The following is a 23,758-nucleotide window of genomic DNA, read 5'->3' on the forward strand; positions in this document are numbered from 1 at the left end:
AAAACAAAATCAGGTAGATTTCAGACTTTTTTTTGAATTTCCATTTTAAAAAATAAAAATTTTTCTCCAATTCAAAAAAATCTGGACGTTTTCCAATTTTTGACAAAAATCATGATTTATGTACCTATTTGAAATCGTGGAAAAAATCAGAACTTTTTTGAATTTCTCACAAAAATCCGGAACTTTTAACATTTCTGGCAAAAATCAGGATTTTAGAATCTCTCGCTTAAAAAGAAAAATTTTCTCAAATTTCTAGCAAAAATTGGGATTTAAAAAAAATCATGAATTCTTAAAATCGCTGGTTAAAAAATCCAGACTTTTTCACATTTCTGGCAAAAAATCAATTTTTTTTAGAATTTCTCGCTTAAAAAGCAAAATTGTCTCAAATTGCTGTCAAAAATCGAGACTTTTTTAAAAAAATTTCTAGGCTTGAATCAGGACTTGTATCAACTTCTGGCAAAAAATCAGGACTTCTTAGAATCTCTGGTTAAAAAATCGAGACTTTTTCGCATTTCTGGCTGAAATAGGGACTTTTTTTTCGAACTCTGACTGAAAAATCAACAGCTTTTCTTTCTGATAAAAATCATGACTTCTTTGCAAATTTTGAAAAACAATCAGGACTTTCTTGCTCCCCCAAAAAACCGGAGTTCTTTTAAATTTATGTCAAAAAATCTTGAATTTTTTCAAGAACTCGACCAAAATCAAGACCTTTTTTAAAATTAAAATCTCTGGTTAGAAAATGGAAACTTTTTCGAATTCTGGCGAAAATCAGGACTTTATGAAATCCTAAAAAACTCAGGATTTTCTTACTCATCACTGTAAATTGAAAAAAAAAAAAAAAAAAAACTCATCTATGCTCGCATTCAAAAATTACGAGAATTCCCCACCCCCCCCCCATCAATTTGTTTCCATTTCAGCTCAAACAATTCTCACACATTGCACTAAAACGAATCGTACTTTCACACTTGTCGCCAAAAAAAATCGCACATTCGCAATACCTCTCCCTCTTCCTCTTCACCATCACACATGACTGCAAAAAAAAAAAAAAAAAGGAAACAGCGATTTTTTTCTCATAATATTACGATTTCGCGTGTAAATTTAACGGGATAGGTTCCTGTCTAACTAGATGAATGTAACGATGGACTCAGGACTGGAAATGTATCCGAAAAAGCGGTTAGATTTTTATAAGCTGATCAAAAAACCGGTTATTGCAATTACCTAGTTAGAATCTATACAAATGAATTTGGTACGGAATACCTGTATTTGGATTTTGTACCTTAAAGGTTTGCGAGTAGGTACATTACATTGTGTAAATCAAAACCAAGTACTCCAGAGTGACTTTTTTTTTTGGTCTTTTTTTTCAATTCGTCTGCTTCTTTTTACTAATACAAGAGTCAGTAACCTTACAACGCAACGAATAAATGGGAAATTAGATCACACCCTTAATGTGAACTTGAAAACCAATTCATCAAAAGATAAGATCAGAGGAGGAGGCAAATACGAGTATTCTTTTTTTCGATGTAAAAATCAAAGAGAATTATTGGAAACAAACTGTACCTAATACATACGTACCTAATATTTAAAAAACATTCAAAAGGCAATAAATAAATGTGCAGCATGGTAATCAAGTTGAAGGGATAATGCTTATACGAGTAGAATATTATCGACATGAATAAGATTCAACATTTACAGGAAAACGGAGAAGTTCTGACTGTTATTGCTCATCATGAAAAAATTGAAGCAGCTACAAGTTCAAAGCTAACAATTTTTTTTTTTGGGGGGGGCAGTGCTCATACTTGTACAGGGTGTCTCATAAAATATAAAAACCAAAACACAAGACTTTTGTACAATATTTCCGAAATTGATGCACAATCCTGATTTCAGCCTTATTAATTTCCCTGAAGAAATACAAATTGGTAAGAGGTGAGGAGGGGAAGAAAGGCCAAATTATTCGTCGGAATTTTTTCAGGTAACAATTTTTCGTTTCCAAAGAAAACTACAAAAAAAAAATTTCAAATCAAAATTCTAACAGAAAGAGAAAATAGATCGAAAATTTTAAAGCTTTGGTTGAGAGAGAAGGGGGGGGGGGAAATCATGACTTTTTTTTATGATATTGACTAAAAAGTAGGAATTCTTGCGGATTTTAACAAAAACTGAGATTTTGATAACTTCGGTATGGTGGGTAATTTAAAAAATCAGAAATTGGGCAAACTCGTAATTGTGTCAAAAAATGGTAAATTTTTGCCAACTTTAAAAAACAAGGATTTTTTTGGCAATTTTGCCAATTTTAAAAAATGACAATTGGGCAAAAAAGCAGGTATTTTTGATAATTTTGAAAAAATTAAAACAGCAAAAATTATTGGTAGGTAATTTTGTCAAGAAAAAAGAATTAAAATGCTGGAATTTTTTTTCAACAAAACAGGAATTTTTGAAATATTAGCAATTGTTGACAAAAAAAGCAACAATTTTTCGCCATTTTGAAAAAAAAAATGGAATTTTGTGAACATTTTTGCAACAAGCAAGCAGAAATGAAAAAAGTTGGCAAAAAAACAAAAATTTCGATAATTTGAAAAAAACAGGAATTTTTGACAATTGTGAGAGAAAAGCAAGAATCTGACATTTTGTCCGAAAAAAAGGGAAAGAAGATGCTGAAAAGTTTTACAAGAAAACAGGAACGATGAAATTGTTTATTAAAAAAACTGAAATTTTTGACAATTTTAGCCATTTTTGACAAATCTGATAAAAAGCTATTTAGACAATTTCGGCAAGAAAACAGATATTTGACAACTTTGACAAAAAACTGAATTTGTTGACAAATCAGACAAAAAAAAACTACAATTTGTGCAAAAAGATAGTATTTTTGACAATTTTGACCAAAAATCTGACTTTGTGGCAATTTTGACAAAAAAATAAAACTTTTGAACATTTTGATAAAGAAATCCAATTTTTTGGCAAGAAAAGAAATGTTTGAAAATTTTGATAATGAATTAAAATTTATACCTACCTACGTAGCCTTATGACAATTTTTCATAAAAAAAAATCATTTTGATAAATTTGGCAAAAAAACACAACTTTTGACAAATCAGACATGAAAACTCTAGTTTTTGACAATTTTGGCAAAAAAACAGACCCTTTTGAGAAAAAATTTGATAAAGAAATGAAATTTTTGTCGATTTTTGCAAAAAACTGGAGCTTTTGAAAATTTTAAAAATCAGATAGGTATTTTTGACAGAATTTTAAGATTTTGGCAAAAAAACAGGAATTTTTGACAACTGACAAAAAATCTGTAACTTTTGATAAACTTTACAAGAAAAAACTACAATTTTTGACACTTTTGGCAAAACAGTAAAATTATCAATTTCAATTTAAAAAAAAAAAACAATTTTTAACAAATCTGACATTGACAAAAAACTAAAATTTTCAACTTGGCGAAAGTTTTTGATTTTTGTCAATTTTGGCAAAAAACTCAAATTTATACTACAATTTTTACAAAAAGACTCAAATTTGTGATAATTTTGATTTAAAAAACTGCAATTTCAGACAAATTTGATAAAAAAAACTTGAAAAATACTTTCGCGTAAAGAACTGCACTTTTTGTTAATTTTGGCAAAAAGTTACAATTTCAGACAATTTTGAGCAAAAAACTAGAAATTTGAAAATGTTGATAAAAAAAATCAAAATTTTAGACAACTCTGAAAAAAATGACATTTACGCCGATTTAAAAAAAAAAAAAAATCTGCTATTTTTGACAAATTTGGAAAATTTTGTAATTTTTGACAATTCAGTAAAAAATGCAAAAATTGTTGACTTATTGTTAGATTGAAAAATACTCCAAGTTTTGACAACTTTGGTCAAAAAGCAGCACCAGCAGTACGAATAAAACACCCTGATTGAGATTTGCAAGCATTTTTTAGATTCTGCCAGTTCTCCTCTTTTTCTCCCTTCTTTCGAAAAAGTGTTCTCAAAATTTGAATCATTTTCTGGAGTCTGGACCTTTAAATTTAGCTCTGATCTAGTTATTTCATAAATTTTCCTTGCAATGAAAACAGCTGTCTTTTTTGAACCGTTCTTTCGAGTAGGTAGTTTACTAAACAGACTTCAATTTTTGACATAGGTCGCTTTATTTTTTTCAAAATTGATACAGGATAATATGATAGGTACACAAAAGTGGGAAAAATTGGATTAGAAAATCATCAATCTTCATAACTAGGTATAAGCATGGCATCTTGAAGGCCATGGTGCCTTCATCTTGATTTCTCCAATATGAAAAAGTTACTCAATTCTCTGGTTGGTTAAATCTCGTAAAATTTTTGATTTCTTGGTGACCTCCCTCCCCCCCCCCCCTCGTTGAAAAATAAAGGTCGCAAATTTTCACAACCATGCTCGACTTCAAAACAAATATGTCTGCAAACTACATCAACAGCAAAGATGAAACAACCCAGTTCCCCAATCAAGTTTCTCAGCAAACTCTATCCGCTCCTCGGTATCTGTCCAGCATTTGATATCACACCGGCGATACTCCGAATTAAACCGTCTGCCACGCTGTCTAAGGGGTCAACGATAAAATCGAGGGGGGATTCCACCATCACAGACATACAGCAACTACATACGTAGGAAGTCCACCCCTCAAAAATTTACTTATTAGGCTTCTATGTATGTATGAATAATGTATCGCGATCGTCTAGGACGTCTGTTACGATAGTTAGAGCAGGCCAAGGCAGGCGTCGTTGAACTTCCCAGACGGGAGACTACATTATAGGCCATACAGTAAAGTAAGGAAATAATTGGCTATTGTTGTTTTTATATTGATTTCTGTACATGACGCGTTATATATGAAAAGTGCCAGACAGACGAAGAGGGAGGCAAAGAAGAAAAGACACCGGTGAACCGTTATGCGTGTGCAGTTTTTAAGATCAGCACAGACGCTGTAATCGTAGAGAATAAGGGTCCGAAGCTGGCTGGCGCGAGATTTAGAGGGATATTCGCGCATTATTGGAAAGGGATTCGCGTTCGCGCCACCGCCGTCAAAATCATGTGCTCGATAGGAAATCCGGTCGGCATTTTTGGCCCATAGCTAGAGGAGAGTGTTGCGTATATTTGATATTGGGTTTTCTGCATATCCGGTATCTATTCTTATCCAACGTCGAGGAGATGTCTTGAATGCGGCTAAATGATTTAGGATATAGGGTGTCTCGTTCACATACATAAGGAATGTGTTACAGTTTTCGCTGCTATAGCTGCGTACTCGTATATGGGCCACTGCTATAATGCTAAAGGTCGAACTACTCGTACATACGCGGCATTTTGTTTTATTACTTTTCAAATGACGATTCTGTGGGATTCGTACTTGTACCATACCTTACCATGAATGATGTGTAGTTATATTGGGTGTGATCCTGGTACACCATATGTGAGCATACCAAGTCGAGTTGTTAACACGATATCCTTTTTTAATCGAAACCCTACGTCGACATTCTTGAATTCGAATATAACCTTTGGAAATCAAATTGTATTTTGTTCGAAGATACAAGTAGATGGGAAAGGAAGAGGAGAGGGGTCATTGAAGATGGAAATTATATGCTGATCGGCCGATGTAAAAAACATTTTTATTGAACACACAGCAGCTTTGGTTTTTCAATTATAGGACACGAAAGAGGGGAGGGGGATATGGTAATTATTTAAATCGAGTTAACCATTTCCGTCACAATAAAGTGGTTTGCTGAAAGGTGATTCATTCGCTCAGTCCCAAGAAATAGTACGACAGTCGCCAACTCACTCGTCGGTTTATATTCCAAGGATAAAAACTTGACATTCATTCGGGTCCTTATGGCAGAGGGGAAGATGTTGACTCAACTTCAAACATCACATATGAACTCCACATTTCGAAAATTGCAGCTCAAACTGGAAAAAACACCGTCAAAAATTGATACTCAAGGAAGCAAATCCTCTTTAAACTCGATACAGTCAATTTTCATTTATTAAACGCTCGTTCTTCAATGTTTTACGAAAAAAATTGACGATTTTTCAAAACATCACTATGTCTTAAATTTCGACATTGAATCCCCCCCCCCATGAAGGCATTCTAGCAGCGTTACCACAAAGTTCGAAAAAGCTACAAAAGCTGCACGAAAAAATTTGGGGGGAGGGGGGGATCTGATGGTGGATTTACGACTTTTCCAACCTTTTCTGGAATCTCAGAGCACCTGTGCTTTTATTTTTTTTTCAGTTTGCTATTTTGAAAATCTGATGCATTCATGACCCCCCCTCCCCCCTCCTTCAACCTATAGACACACTGAAATTACGAGCTTGAATGAAGGATCCTATGAAAGAATCCAGGTACCAAAGTAGATACAAAAAAGAACTTTTTTGCAATTTTGGCAAAATATGATACCTTTTAGAGATTTGCCAAAAAACTAAAATTTTAAGCAGCTTGAAAAAAAGTTAGGTAAAACTTTCATGACAATTTTGACAAAAAAATTAGACCATTTTGGCAACTTTGGCAAAAAAAGTCGAATTGCTTGGCAACTTTCGCAACTTAAATAAAAAACAACTTTCAACAAATCAGACCAAAAAATTCCAATTTTTGACAATTTTGGCAAAAAAACAGACCCTTTGACCATTTTGACTAAAAAAATGAAATCTTAGATTATTTTGATAATGAAATGGAATTATCGTCAATTTTTGAAAGAAACTGGAACTTTTGAAAATTTTAATAAAAACCCGATATTTTTGACAGAATTTTATAAGATTTTAGCAAAAAGCAGGAACTTTTGACAAAATGACAAAAAAAACTATAATTTTTGACACTTTAGACAAAACAGTAAAATTGTCAATTTTGATTTTTAAAAAAAAAACAATTTTTCACAAATCTGGCAAAAAACTAAAACTATTAACTTGTCAAAAAACTTTGATTTTTGTCAATTTTGGAAAAAATTCAAAATTTATTACTACAATTTTTAAGGGAAAAAACTCACATAAGAATACTGCAATTTTTGATAATCTTGACAAAAACAATACAAAATATAATTTTCGACAATTTCGATTAAAAAAACTGCAATTTCAGACAAATTTGATAAAAAAAAACTTGAAAAGTACTTTTGCATAAAGAACTGCACTATTTGTTAATTTTGGCAAAAAATTACAATTTTAGACAATATTACATAAACCCAGACCGGTTCTAAAATTTGACTGAAAAACAATTCTTTTTTAAATTTTGGCAACAATAATCAGACTTTTTTGGCTATTGCGCTGAGGGAAAAAAGTATAAGACTTTGGGTAACATTAATCAAGATTTTTTGACAACTTCACTTTGGCAACAAAGTAGTCTTGTTTTACAATTTTGGAAAAACAGTTTTCCGTAAATATCTGCAAAAGCAGTAAAATTGTTGGCAACGTTGGCAAAAAAGGTAAGTTTTTAAAAATGGTTGCAAAAAAGTGAAAATTTTCAACAACTTTGGTAACAAAAAACAGACCTTTTCCGGAATTTGAGCAAAAAAGTGGACAGGCTCCGTAATTTTTGCAAAAAGGGGTCTTTTCATCAACAAAAAATTAGGAAAAAATAATCAGGACTTTATGACGATTTTTTCACATTGACCTGCACCACAATTTTAGTAAAAAAACTCATTCTGATTCATACAAAATGGCAAACAGTGAAATTTTTGGCAATTTTGGCGAAAAAGGTCAGAATTTTTTTGGCAACTGTGGCAACAAAAAATCAAGGTTTTTGTAAATTTGCAAAAAAAAAGTTTTTTTACCCACAGCTTTGGCAAAAAAAAACTGAAATTTTTGACAAATTTCACAAAAAAAAACTAAAAATTGTCACAACTTTGGCAAAAAAAACTGCAATTTTTGACAATATTTTGAAAAAAAATTTTTAACAATTTTGACAAAAAATTTTAATTTTTACCAATTCTGCCAAAAAACAAATTTCTGTCAATTTTGACAACAGAAATTAATTTTTGAAAATTTTGATAATAATAAAAAAAAAAGAATTTTTGACAATTTTTGTAAAAAAGCTGTACTAGTGGGACTTAGACTAATAAGACAGGATTTGTAGGACAATTTTGGCGACAAATAGCAGCAATTTGCAACAATTTTGCCAGAAGAGTAAGTTTTTTGGCATCTTTAACCACCCCTTGGTAAAAAAAAAAAAAATTTTGGCAGTTTTGAAAAGAAAAAAGTCAGATGTTCCGAGAAAAACTGTGGCAACAGAAATCAAAAATCAAGCTATTTGTGCAATTTTTGCAAAAAATTGGATTAGCTCTGCAATTTTGGAAAATAAATACCTTTCTATCATCATCACTTTTGGCAAAAATTTTGATAAGAAACTGGTAGGTACCTATTTAAACTAAAATTTCTTACAAATTTGACAAAAAAAAAAAATTGAAAAATTTGACAATTTTGGTAGAAAACTGACATTTTTAGTAATTTTTGACAAATTTGACCAAAAACTGCAAATTTTGACAATTTTGGGCAAAAAAACTGCACCAGTAGGACTAATAAGACACATTGATTGAGATTTGCGAATATTTTTTAGATTCTGATAGAATTCCAGATCATCCGGAAATTTTGGCGAAAAAACGAACAGGTCTTCATGACAATTTTGTCCCAAAAAATACGATTTGTAGGACGATTTTGGCGACAAAAAGGAGCACTTTGTGACATTTTTGGCAAAAAATGAAGATTTTTGGAAATTCTGGGAAAAAGGGTCAACGTTTTTAACAACTTTTACTACAAAGAGCAGACTTTTTCGCATTTTTCGCAAAAAATGTGAACCAGTCCTGCAATTTTTACAAAAAAAAAAATGCCTCTTTATAAATAATTTTGGCAGAAATGTAAAATTTTTCGTAATTTTAGCAAAAAAGTTGGATTTTTGGCAATTATTGGCGAAAAAAGTACTTTACCAAATTTTGCTGAAAACAGGCTTTTTTGGCAATTTTTAGCAGTTTTGGCGAAATAAATATAATTTTTATAAAGATTTTTACAACAAAAACAAGATTTTGGGTAATCAGGCAAATAAATAAGAATTTTCGCCTCCTTCGAAAAGGAAAAACAGGATGTTTTGTTTGTTTTAGTAAAAACAGTAGAATTGTTGAAAATGTTTTTTTAAAAGAGACATATGGGGAAAAACCAAAATTAAGCCTTTTTATGGATTTTAGTCAAAACCAAGTCTTTATTCCAAGACTTCATCTGATCACTAAATCAACAACTACCTATGATTTCTGATTTCGAAATAAATCCAATGCAGAATCTGCATTTTCATAATCCTGTGAAAATCTGATCCCATTTCCAGACATCCGAGTCACCATAATTAAATTTCACAAAATATTAGCATACGAGGGAATTCAGTTGTGGCAAATTTTCTCGACACCAAAGATACGAAGATGAATATTTCCAATCCACATTAGGTACTCCCCAAAGTGACATCCACATCCTTGACAAAAAAAATCATCAATTAACCTTTGCTACAGTCCACAGACGGAAACAATACCACTTCAGCTTCAGCATATAATAAATCATACAGATTCGCAGCACCAGCGCCATGAAGAAAAGTGATAACTTTTTCGACGCACCAGAGTTGCAATAAACAAAGACCTGTCGAGTACTCTACGTACCCATTTTACTACCTTTATCGCGTCTCGCTCATTACCATATGATATCCTTAGGAACAAGAAGAGCTACATTTACCAGGTACACAAGTACAATGTACACTATCTATCCTTTTTTTATTCCCATTCGAACAATACGAATGACCTCCATCCATTCCACAGACCGTATATAAGAGATCAACGAATTGAAAAAAAAAAAAGAAAAAAGAAAGAACGGGAAAAAAATATCCCTATACGACGAATAAAAGCAAAAGCGAAAACATCAACAACGACCGCGACCATTCCTCTTTATATAATCCGTACATTTACCGGCTATCTACCTGCATAAATCAAACGCACCAATTCATCCATCCTTATACATTGTACGGGTAAATATCGGGTACACACGGGCCCCGGCGAGAAATATTTCAAGGACATGGGCAACGTTGTCATATATCGATAAACCTGTTCATCTCTACATCTCTTCTCTTCATAGTACATATAACAAAGCAACGTCTTAGAAGAAAAAGACGCTGGGTCGCTGGTGCTGGTGCTAGTCGCAGATTTCTTCTCTCCTTTTACCCCAAGCTCGCTCCAGAGACAGGTGCTAGATGAAATTCGTGCCTCCAGACGCTAACATATGGCGCTGGCAAAACGTCACACCCGCTACCAGCATCGCATATTTTGCGGTTATGGACAGATTTTCAAAATGAAACTGGTTCTCGCATAGGTTCTTTTTTTTATCGTCTAACAGATGAAAATAGCGAACGTGGTGCCGCGAATTGTACTTGTACGACAAATTAAACGAAAAATCTGCCACAGGATGCGGGGGAGTCGATGTTCGTTAAATCGGTGCCTTGGTTTGTTTTATTCATAAATTCGTTCGTTGGCAGAGAATAAAATTGAACCTTGGAAATAGACCTGGAGAAGAGCATTCGAGAAAGTATATTTTGTACCCTTTTTTTACGAAACAGAACCCTTCTGGAGGGAGGGGGGGCTTTTCATCAATTTTCAATTGCTTATCCTTTTTCAATTGAAATTTTTCAACTGCACTCGTTAAAAACAGGCAAAAAAGTCGAAATTTTGGACATGGAGAATGGGAGGGGTTTAAATGTCTCATGTCTCAAAACTAAATTCTTCAATTAATGAAAAAATTTCCAATTTTCTACTTACAGGAAATTTTTTTCAAGATCATCAGTCTTTTTTTCCATCAATTAAAAAAAATGTTAGTTCAGGAAAATTGGCCGAAAAAGGGGGGGGGGTATTTTTTTCAGGATCATCTCTTTTTCGACCAATTAACATGTTCTGTAGGTACCCGAGAGACTTCCATACTTCAAACCATCCTTATTCTCCGATTCTTAGAAACACACCCACCCAATCCATCATATACCTACTCGTACCATCTCCACAGCACCCATCTTCAAAAATTTCTCTAAACTCATTTATTAAATCTCACTACAACATGCTATCCTATCCTAGACTCGTGTGGAAAAAATCCTCTAACCAAAATCCTACTCTGTGTTATACCATCATCTAACAGATGATATTCAATATACACCCTTATGACCACCCTGCTGGCAATAGGCGTATAGAGACCAGCCGCAGCAGCCGTTGTGAGAAATTATTATATTAACGTGTTGCCAAATCGAGTGAACATAACGGAGAAGAATTCGAAACGATAAATCTTATACAAGAAATGGGCACTCTTTCTTTTTCTGAAAAATTCTTTTCGCCGTGTCCTTTCTTTCTTTTTTTCATTCCAAATAGTTAAGCGCCTTTATATTATGTGTACCTACGACCATCGACCAGCGACCATGACATACAAAACGAAGTGAACAGCCAACAGGAAATGTACAGAATACAGATACAAGTATGTATAGAGAAGTTTGATATGTGCAGCCTTTGTGTATAGAAGAGAACAACCTGAGCCCTTGCAGAGAAACAGAATTGGTGATGGTAATCGACGACTGATTGTCGTCGATTTTTTCGATAGGCTAGGCGATTAAGGATCTGGACTGTGGAGAGTTGGCTACGGTTTGTTTATTTTTCCAATAACTAATTATGCTGTTTGTATCGCGAAGCTGGATGGAAAGATGATTTTCGAAACGTTTACCTACTTAAGTATATTCAGCTGTTTCTTCGTACTTCTAGAACATATGTATTTTTTTGGAATGAAAAATGGTCAAAAATCCATTGAAAAGAACATTAAGAAAATTCAACGCTGAAGAATCTCGAAGACTCCAGTCTACCCCCTCCCCCCCAAAACGACTCTAAAATCTGTCTAAATGAGCTTTAGAATCTTAACATCTCCCCCCCCCCCTCTGAAAACTCAGTATTTACACAATGGAAACGGTAGGAACTAAATTTCAGAATTTTTTACCAAGCAGTAAGAATACGATGCCCTTTTAAAACTTTCAATTCAGTTTGAAATCGCTGGAAAAACACATCAACACGTTTATAGAAGCAAATTTTGGAAAAAATGGCGTGAAATTGGTTAAATTAAATGAGAATATTCATAAATGAAAAAGAGAAACGCATAATTGGAACTACCAGAACTTCACTGGAGGCTCCAAGATAGCTTAAAGCCACTCCAGTGGATTCAGCACGACGAAAATATTACATAAATTTTAATTTCAGCTTTGCAACTTGTTTGAATAAAATTTTGTGGTAATTTCAAGTGCCAAAAATCTGCTGGAGGCTTCAGAACTGCTCAAAAAACCGCCAGAAACAATTTTCAATTGATGAGGGGGAGGGGGAGACCCGTCAGAAGCAAGAATTATACCAAAATTAAAATTTAGAGCCAAGTTTTGTAGAATTTCGATTTTTTTTTTGGTGTTTTTTTCGTCCAAGAAATTTTAAAAATTCCCAAAAACTCCAAAAATCAACATAAGCATAGGTTCCTACTTTCCTAGTTAGCCAATTTCAAAAACATGACATTTCTATTTTTTTTTCACGCTCAAAAAAATTGTTTTCTTGATTTTTTGAGCAATTTCCAAATTTTGCTCATTTTTTCGCAGTTTTAATGAAATTTTCCAAAATTTTACAACATTTAGAATAATATTTTCGTTTTTTAATTTTTTTTGTTCTCATCGAGGAGTCTAACAAAAATAACTGCATGAATCGGGAAAAAACACGACTTAATTTGGGTACACAATTTTTTCAAAGATTTCAATTGGTGGGAAGGGGTAAGGGGAAAGAGGTTTAAATTTATTCAAGCAAAAATTTTAACCATTTAATTTTTTTCCAGAAGCAACAGTCTGAAAAAATGAAAATAAATTCAAAATGTTTTCAAAGATTTCAATGGGGGGAGGGGGAGGTGGAGTGGATGAGGGGAGGAAAGATGTTTAAATTTATCTATTCAAGCAAGAATTTTTTCCATTTAATTTTTTTTCCAGAAGCAACAGTCTGAAAAAATGAAAATAAATTCAAAATGTTTTCAAAGATTTCAATTGGGGGGGGGGAGGGGGTGGAGGGGATGAGGGGAGGAAAGAGGTTTAAATTTATTCGAGCAAGAATTTTTTCCTTTTAATTTTTTTTTTTCAGAAACAACAGTCTGAAAAAATGAAAATAAATTCAAAATGTTTTCAAAGATTTCAATTGGGGGAGGGGGGAGGTGGAGGGGATGAGGGGAAAGAGGTTCAAAATTTATTCAAGCAAGAATTTTTTCCATTTAATTTTTTTTCCAGAAACAACAGTCTGCAAAAATGAAAATAAATTCAAAATGTATTCAAAGATTCCAATTGGGGGGAGGGGGAGGGGAAAGAGGTTTAAATTTATTCAAGCAAGAATTATTTCCATTTAATTTTTTTTTTCAGAAACAACAGTCTGCAAAAATGAAAATAAATTCAAAATATTTTCAAAGATTTCAATTGGGTGAGGGGGGAGGTGGAGGGGATGAGGAGGAGAAAGAGGTTTAAATTTATTCAAGCAAGAATTTTTTTCATTCAATTTTTTTTCCAAAAACAACAGTCTAAAAAAATGAAAATAGATCCAAAATTTAAATAAAGAAAAAATTACAAAGGTTCCCTTCAAAAAAATTAATACCTATAAGTTGAATTGTGCAATTTGCAAATTTGGCAAAAAAACGGAAGTTTTTGACAATACTGATTTTTTTTAAAAAACGCTCCTTCTTGAGCAGTTTTGGTGAAAACTGGGCTTTTTCCTTTGAAAATTAAGGCAGGAATCAAGACATTTCGGATGTTTTGGCCAAAAAGCAAGACTTTAGAAAATGTGATTTAAAAAACAAGGCTTTTTTGAGTAGTTTTGACAAAAATTCAGGACCTTTCAGACAATTCGGTAAAAAAAAGGATTTTTTTTCAGAAATTTTGACAAAAAATGACTAATTTGACCATTATGGCAAAAATTCATACTTTTTCAGGTATTTTGGCCAAAAAGCAGCACTTCTCAGACCAATCGGTGAAAAAAGGAATTTTTTTAGAAATTTCAGCAAAAAATGACTCATTTGGCGATAATGGCAAAAATCAGGACTTTTTAAATTTTTGACACAAAACACAACTCTTTTTTCAAATGTTTTGTTAAAAAAGCAAAAAAAAATTTCTCGACAATTGAGACAAAAATCAGAATTTTTTAGATGTTTTGATCTAAAATCAGGACTCTTTACTCTTAAGGCAATTCCCCCCTCCCCCCCCCCCCCAAAACATTAATTAAGATTTTTTTGACAATTTAAGCAAACGTTGGTACTTTTAGGTGTTTTGGCTAAAAAGCAGAAATTTTAGACAATTTTATCAAAAAAAAAAAATTAAGCAATTATTTTTCAACAAAAAATGTCTTTTTTGGCAATTGCGTTAAAAAGCAGGGCTCTTTTTTTTTGGCAATCAGGCAAAAATTAAAACTTTTTGCATGTTTTGTACAAAAAACAGCAAAAATTAGGATTTTTTGAATGTGTTGATCAGAAAGGCAGGATTTTCTAAGCAATTTTGGCCAAAAAAATGCTTCTCAACAATTATTGTCTATGATAAAAACGAGGACATTTTTTTTAATAGCAATTAAAATGTGAAAATTGAGACTTTTCGGATAAGCAGGTATTTTGGGAAAATCCTGGGGCAATTTCGTAAAAAAAAAAAAAAAAACTATTTAAGCAATTGTGACAAAAATTGTTTTGGCAAATTACGACAAAGATTAGGATTTTTTTGTAAGTTTTGGTCAAGAAATACGACTTTTAAGACAAGTTCTTAACAACAAAACTGGACAAGAACAGAATAGAAGGGCACACGAACAATAAACAGGACAAAAAATAAATTGAGGAAAGTATGAAAAGTAGATCAACGAGACCCCCTTTTTTTTTCATTTTAAATAATTTTTGTAACATTTTACTTCATTTAAACGACATTTTTGCGAATTTTCACATCATTCGATAGTCTTTTTTTTTTCTTTATGCCATGTTTTCTCACATTGAAAATAATTTCAATGATATTCTTTGGATAAATTTTGCAATACTTGAAACAATTTTTACGTTTTTGCGATATTTTTTTCAACTCGTGTGATATATTTCATCAATTTACACATCGTTCTAAAACATGTTTCAGCAAATCTCATATTTCAATCAATTTTTTTATTTCATTTTTTCAAAAATTTTAATGCCATTTAAACGAATTTTTTCAAAATTGAAACACTTTTTTTCAACACTGCACACAAAATTTGAAGACATTTTATGAGAATTTTTACGTTTTTTTTTTTTTTTTTTTTTTTGGATAATATTGTACCTAGTTGTTATACTTCAACGAATTTTTTTCACATTTTAACCATTTTTAGAAACACTTTACTCAATTTTACCACACACATCAATAAAAATTCACTATCTAGGGGAGAGATCGTCTCTGTGATGCGAGCTTTTAAATACTGAACTATCAATGAGCCAAGCACCTGACCAAGTGACCAATATAACTATACCTATCTTCGCTACGATCACTTTACACTTCAAATACGTTACAATTCCTAATTTACGACACTTCCTTTTCAACATATTGGGGAGAAAAAAAATAAAAATCGATAATGAGGAACAGTTATTAGATCACATTCAAAGAAACCCCGATTAAAGTTTACCAATTCCACGAATTAATTCAATCAAATGATAACAACAACTTGACTTACATATTTAACGAATTGCTCTTGCTCGGCACCAAAACACCGTTATCTGAAACAGATAAAAAAAAAATCATCTTTAAATTAACCGTCGTAAATCGATTAAGTAACTAAGTAACAACTAAATTAAAATTCGTAACAGAAAAAAAAACTATAACAACGGGTAAAAAAAATATACTTATGAATAAGTACACAAAATATACCATTCTAGCATCATTTCTTTCAACATAAACCCTTTCAACGGGTATAGGTATGATCTACATAGAAGCGAATGTATTATTTACATAAATTTCACACACGTAGAGATAGAGAATACGTATAGTATAAGGGTGAGTGAACCTAGTTTTTTAACCTTTGGAAAAAGGCGAACTTTACCGCTATCTTACATCTTTTGCGGCCATCTACGTGTACGATAGTGTAATACGGTACACGTTCTTGTAAACCATAAGGTTAAATTACATATACCGAGTACATAGACATACGTTATACGCAAGGAGGCGTGAAAAAACAGTTGCCACCAAGAGGTACGAGTATACTTATGGTACGGAAAAATAAAGGCATGGAAAAAGGGTATAAAGTATGAAAATTTTGATCGGCGCTGGCGATGCCATCAGAGGAAACTTTGACCAACGTTCGAAGTCATGCTAGCGGAATTCCTATGTACATCCGGTAGCCACTTACCTATTCGTCGTATAGTCTCTCTAAATCGTTCCTCGACCTATACACCGTGCTTGCGCCTGAGTCCCGGGCACGTGCCTATCCGATTCCGGTGACTTTTTTACACTACCAAGAGTGGTGGTGTAAACGCGAGTACATTCATTATATACTCGTATTATAAGGCGCGTATTTAATTAACCGTGCTGCTCTAGACTGTTGGAAATACGAGTATTATAACCGATCATGTAATATGTACCAGCCTTAAACCCTATATATACACATACTTTAGATGGAGAGTGTGACGATTAGGTGACCCAGCTGGACCCAGGTGTTCGACAAATTTCCACCAATTCAGCCATCATATTAGTATAAGACTAGCTTCGAGTATGTCGTTTAATTTAATTATCGAAACGGTCGCCATAATCGACTACTAAGTTATCGATTACCCTCTTATCCGCTTTAACGAATTCCCAATGGGCCTTTTAGTACGACGAGTATCTGGTTTTTCTTTCATATTATTCAGCTATTTGCTGACAATGTGGTTCGCAAATCGCTGTCTACGACGAATACTTCGGCTCAGGCTCACATATATAAATTACCATATGACTAATTGACTAAATTAGCTCTGTAATTAGTCACCGATACGAATAAGCGTATTTGCGAACCATAAAATATAGGTATAGGCAGTTCTTCGAATCGACATACTTTGACGTGTATACTATATGCATTATGCACATTTTGCAAAATTTTTCTCTTCAGTTCTTAATACGAAATCATCGCCGCCATCGCACACACCCGAGCGAAATTTAATCGACGACGAAGGGGTTATCGTATATATATAGTATGTATAATAATAACACATGCCACATGCTGAATCTAACTACATTATAAGAATACATAACCCATATGAAACGTATTAAAGCGTACCCATATAGGGGTCCTCGAACGACAGGGAGCTTTTACAAGAGAAAAGTACCCCATAGGTATACCTATAGTATAGAAGTTTTAGAAGCTCTGGCTCACTTGATGCTTGAAAATATTTCGTTTTCAATGAAATTCATTGGAGCACGAGGCACAACGAGTGAGGTGGAGGGGGTGTTAACCGACTGCGGGTTCAAACGATTTACATACTATACGGTATGTTTGATGATTCGTTCGTACTTAGACCACACGTGTTTATCAATGTCGAATAAAGATAACGACATTATATTTTCGGTATGGTAAAAAAGACTAACTTTTCTACATGAAATTTATTTTCATGACCAATATTTGTAATTAGCTTCCGGGGCACTTATACTGACGTATTTGTGATTGTTTTAACCACACGTTAAGTTTTTAAATGTCACAGAGTAATTCGAGAAACGGATTTTGAAAATTTACAAGCGAGAAGTTGGACTAAAACATCATTCAAATGGGGAGAAATGATGAAATCGATGCAGCGTGTGGTGAATTGAAAACATTAATTTCAAATTTCACCACGAACACAATTTTGTTTGCTTTTCGAATGTGCTCGTAAAATCGATTTTTACGATCATTGAATAAATATTTACGAGTATGAGTTTGCAATTTTTGATACAGTTTGTGAAAATTCAAACCAATTAACCATCCTATGTTCTCCAATTTCGAAACATTTTGTTTTCCAGAAAAGATATCCTTGAAAAATTGGATATAAATATTTTGTCTGCATAGCTAAAAATCGACCATTTTTACCAGAAATTGAGCAATTCAAAAGCTGAGCAATTTGATCAAAAATTGACACTCCTAGAATCAAAAATGTATCACAACCGGTTTGTTAACCAAAAAAGACATTCAAAAAGATTGAAATTTTCAGCAAAGAGTTGCGCACGTATCATGAATAAAGAAAGAAAAATGATATTTTCGAAACTATAAAAATCGGCATCACTCGAAATCGAAAATTGGCATTGTTTAAAACCAGAAACTAAGATTTTGTAAAATCAAAAATTGACATAGCAGCACTTTAAAAGCGAAAATTGGCACATTTTTTAATTAAAATTACGCCAATTTAGACTGAAATTTGAGCTTTTTAAACACAAAATTGACCATTTTTATCAAAAATGAGTCAAAATTGACCATTGTTATCAAAAATTGTCAAAATATATCAATTTTATCAAAAAGGAGTCAAATTGACCATTTTTATCAAGAATAGCCAAAATATATACATTATATCAAAAATAGGTCAAAATGTATCAATTATATCAAAAATAAGTCAAAATATATCAATAATATCACAAATTAGTCCAAATTGACCATTTTATCAAAATATATCAATTATATCAAAAATGAGTCAAAATTGAATATTTTTATCAAAATATCAATTATATCAAAAAGAAGTCAAAATTGACCATAGTTATCAAAAAATTGTCAAAATATATCAATTTTATCAAAAAGTCAAAATTGACCATTGTTTTCAAAAATTGTCAAACTATATCAATTTTATTAAAAATAAGTCAAATTAACCATTTTTATCAAGAATAGTCAAAATATATCCATTATATCAAAAATAGGTCAAAATGTATCAATTATATCAAAAATAAGTCAAAATATATCAATTTTATCACAGATTAGTCCAAATTGACCATTTTATCAAAATATATCAATTATATCAAAAATGAGTCAAAATTGACCATTTTTATCAACAAATTGTCAAACTATATCAATTATATCAAAAATAAGTCAAATTGACCATTTTTATCAAGAATAGTCAAAAATAGTCAAAATATATCAATTTTATCAAAAATAAGTCAAAATTGACCACTTTTGTCAGAAAAATATCAATTGCATACATCAAAAATTAGTCAAAATTGACTATTTTTAGCGGAAAAAAAATAGTCAAAATACATCACTTTTGTCAAAAATAACTCAAAATTGACCATTGTTATCAAAAATTATCAAAATATAACAAAAATAAGTTAAAATTGACCATTGTTATCAAAAATAGTCAAAATACATATATCAATAAAAATAAGTCAAAATTGACCATTTTGTCAAAATACATCAATTAGGTATATCAAAAATGAGTCAAAATTGTTCATTTTTATCAAAAATAGTCAAAATATATCAATTTTAACCAAAAAAAAAGTCAAAGTTGACCACTTTTATCAAAAACAGTCTACATAAGCATGTCACTTTTATCAAAAATAAGTAAAAATTAACCATTTTTATCAAAAATTGTCGAAAAACACCACTTATCAAGAATTGTTAAAACTGACCAATTTTATCAGAAGTAAATTCAAATTCAACATCTTTATCAAAATTTGTAAGAATTAAACTACTTTAGTCAAAAATTGTCAAAATTGACCATATAAAATAGAATTGACCATATATCAACGGGTTTCAAAGTTGACCACTTTTATCAAAAATAAGCCAAAAATTGCAATTTTTAATCAGAATTTTGTAAAAAATGACCATTTTATAAAAAGTTGTAAAAGTTGACCAGGCCATTTTATTAAAAATTGTCCAAACTGACCGTTTTTATCCAAAATAGTGAAAATTGACCAATTTTATCAAAAATTGTCAAAATGTATCAAATTTATCAAAAATAAGTCAAAACTGACCATTTTCATCAAAAATAATTGTCAAAAAGAACTACATTATCAAGAATTGTCAAAACTGATCAATTTCATCAGAAGTGAGTCCAAAATCACAATTTTTATTTAACATTGTCAAAGTTGACTACTTTTTTTTTTTTAAATTCAAAATTAGACCACTTCAATCAAAAGTTGTCAAAATTGACCATTTTTATCTACGGTTTTCAAAGGTGACCACTTCTATCAAAAGTAAGCCAAAAATTACAATTTTTATCAGAATTTGTCAAAGTTGACCATTAACATTAAAAATTGTCCAAACTGGCTGTGTTTATCAAAAATATTAAAAATTGACTATTTTTATCACAATTTGTCAAAATTGACTATTTTTTATCAAACATTTTCAGAATAGACCACTTCTATCAAACACAAAACTAAATTGACCATTTTTACCAGAATTTGTCAAAATTGACAGAATTGATCAATTTAAACTAATTGGTTGCTTGCATCTAAAAAAGGTCAAAGTTGACCATTTTTATCAACTATTGTCAAAAAAATGACCATTGACCATTCTTAACAAAAGTTGTCAAAATAGATCATTTTGATGAAAAATTGATCTTGAAAGTCAAAAATTGACCATCTAAATTAAGAAGAAATCAATATTTTTAGATCAAGAATTGACGTTCTTTTTTTTTCTTTTTTTGTATAGCATTGAAACCCAACATTTTTCAAACTGGAAAATTGGTGTACATGCCCAGTTTTTCATCACAAAATGACTCATTTTTATCAGAAATTATTGGCATTTCAAAAAGTTGATTTTTTCAAATAATAGGTAAATTATCATTTTAACCAAAAGTAGACTTTTTGAAGCCAATAGTTGACTCTTTTTAAATCAAAAATTGGCTTTTTCTTGAATAAAAATTTCGCAGTTTCATCAAAAATTGTCAGTTTATGACATAAAAAAAATCAAAATTTGGTTAATTATAATATAAAATAATATTCACTTGATCAAAGAGGGTCAGTTTTTTCATCAGTTCGTGTTTTAATTTATAAAAACAAAAAAAATTGACATTTTTTAAAAATCAAAATTGACATGACTCGTCAAAAACTAAATGACCGTTGATCAAAAATCAACATTTTTAATTCAATAAAACTGACGTTTTTCAGGAAGAGTTGGGATTTTTTTAAAACAAATTGATGATTTTTTTTTAAATCAAAGCGTCGCTATTTTATCAAAAATTGGTCCTTCAATGTCAAAACTTGACCACTTTTATCAAACATGGAACTTTTTAAAAATTGATCATGAATTTCAACAACGAAAATTGATCTTTCGAGTCAAAAGTCGACCTGGTAAAACCAGAAGTTGATAACTTATTTTAAAATCAAAATTTGACATTTTTAACTAATTCATTCGTGAAGTTCACATTTTTATACCTAAACTTATACAAAATTGCCATTTTTAAGATCAAGGATTGATTTTTTAATAGCAAGTTCAAGTTATTTTCTTAACGAAATTTTTTTCAATCATAAATAAACGTGTTTTATGAAGATTGATAGAATTATTGAGACGTCAACATTTTAAATCTGAAATAAAAATTTGACGTTTTGATCAGAAATTAGTATTTTGTAATTTACTATTCTGATCGAAAATTTACCAATTGACGTTTTCCGTTAAAACGACTATTTTTGATCCATTTTTCATTAAAAGTTGGTTATTTTTTTCAATCAAAAATTGACCATTCAATTCAAAAGGTTACAGAATTTTAAAATACATATAAAAAAATCAACATTTTTCAACCAAGAATGACATTTTCAAGATCAAAAATTAACGTTTTTAGCCAGTCAATTTAATCGAAATTATTTCATCCATTCAGTCGAAATTTGACTTCTTACAATTAATGAAAAATTGACACATTCCAGACCCAGTAAATCGTGAATTTTCCTCATACATTTTCAATGCCTATTTTGAAGTATGAACTTTCGATTCAGACATCTAAAAATTTAGTTTCCACCTACTTTGAAAACGACAGCTCAAAAATTTATCATTTTTAAATCTACTGAGAAGCTTCAAATTTCCATATTATTCTTAAAATGCTTCATTTTCACACATTTTTCAAGAATTCAAAACACTCTAGTGTTTTCATCAGCTGGCATCAATTGAGACAAATTGCACTAGGCTCTATTTAATTCACCAGCCAGACACAAATACCTCGAATTGATATCCCATCCGAACAGTTTTTCACAACTCGATCTGAAATCAATGGATTAACGGTACACCTAAACTCACATCCTTCAGAAAAAAATACTCCTGTTCGAGGAGAAATTTGGCGCTAAAAGATTCGTATCAACGTAGCACACAATACACATAATCATCCCACAACGAACCATTCCAACTCTGCAAACATGCTACCCGGATTCATTTGTACGAGGTTTGCAAACCCGCAGATTCCCTTTATTATTATTTTTGGCTCTTTTTTCCAGGCTATCCTCGATCAGGTGATTTTGTTTTGTCTTCGACAACCACGTCGCCCGTATGACTATCCCGTTTTTTTTTCTTCTCTTCAGTCCACATACTACAAACAGTAGGTTTTCTAAAACTACCGCCAATGTGAACACAACAACAACAATCGCCACATTGACCCACACGTTGAACAATATCATATGGACGAAGATTAATGCTATCTCTTTCACTCGACCTTTACGTCGACGCTATTCACAATTCACACAGTGACAAAACATCATCCAGTGTTCTAATTAACTGGCAGCCAATTCATTTCCAACCCACACGTACTACGAGTAGGTCTAGGTACATTATACCTGATCTATTTCACGATGAAGCTGCTACAGCAAGCAGCTAGTGAATTCCAGAAAATTTTACCCTCTGCAGATGATCATTTGCGAGAAAAAAAAAGAACTGGAACTAGATTATTAGAGATTTAGAAAGTTGTAAATCTTCTACGCAGCGAATTCATTTATACCTAAATCAAGTAAGTACGCAAACTTTGTTCGAGTTTTTTCATACATAAAATTACTCTCATCTTAGGTTGTTTTTTTTTTTCACCATCACAATGGAAAATCTCATTCGACCAGGATTACTTTTTAAATGAACCGAAAATTGATACCCAGAATAGGTAATTTAAATTTTGGAACACGTGAGACGAGGCAAACTCGAAAATCAGGATCATTTTGCGCCTCACACGTCTACCAAAGGAACCAGTTTCAGTGGCAAGTGATCCAATTCCAAAAGAAAAGAAGGGTAGAAAGCGTCGAGTATTTTCTAACCTACATATAAATCAACTCCGATACCATTTCACAGCGAAAAAGAAACGATTGAGGAGGGGAGGGGGAGGACAGGGGCCACTTTACGACATCTATCAATCCCATACGTACGACGACTCTGAAGAGTAATACGGAATTGATTACACGTAAAAATTACGTCGTGTAAAACTACCCCGACGAGTAATAATGTGCGTCACGCTTCTGGTGTAGTATAACCCTCTCCTCCCCTTAATTCGATGCACCACGACCCACAGACCCCGTGCTTACGATATGTTCCACCCTCGCCAGTCTATTAGAACTCGACGTATCCATGTGCTCTTCGGCCAATCGACAATCACCAAGACCAGAGAGCCTGAATAGAACAAGTTCCTCACTCACAATACGTAATATTCACCCTGCTGCTATGACGATGACGGTGGATGGCGCTGCGCTGGCGGTAAATAATCGATATTTTCGGACCAATTGTGTAAATTTAAACTTGGAAGGTTTATGATTCGGAAATGAAAGAGGAAAAAAAATGAACGTACACTCGGTACCCACTACTATTACTGGTTTTTCCAACTGCACAAGGGGCCCTTAATTGATAAA

At 32.0% G+C, this 23,758-nt stretch overlaps 1 protein-coding gene across 2 annotated transcripts in view; it reads right to left on the reverse strand.

Annotated features, from left to right (window-relative positions):
* stg (string) overlaps positions 1-23,758 on the reverse strand; it is a 69,303-nt gene that overhangs the window by 33,799 nt on the left and 11,746 nt on the right. For both annotated transcript variants that reach the window (XM_065355904.1, XM_065355910.1), the window contains exon 3: positions 15,699-15,741. In XM_065355904.1, the coding sequence (XP_065211976.1) occupies positions 15,699-15,741 (43 nt within the window). The remainder of the gene's footprint in view (positions 1-15,698; positions 15,742-23,758) is intronic.

The sequence above is a fragment of the Planococcus citri genome, chromosome 1 (assembly GCF_950023065.1).
Source record: "Planococcus citri chromosome 1, ihPlaCitr1.1, whole genome shotgun sequence".
Classification (NCBI taxonomy): Eukaryota; Metazoa; Arthropoda; class Insecta; order Hemiptera; family Pseudococcidae; genus Planococcus; species Planococcus citri.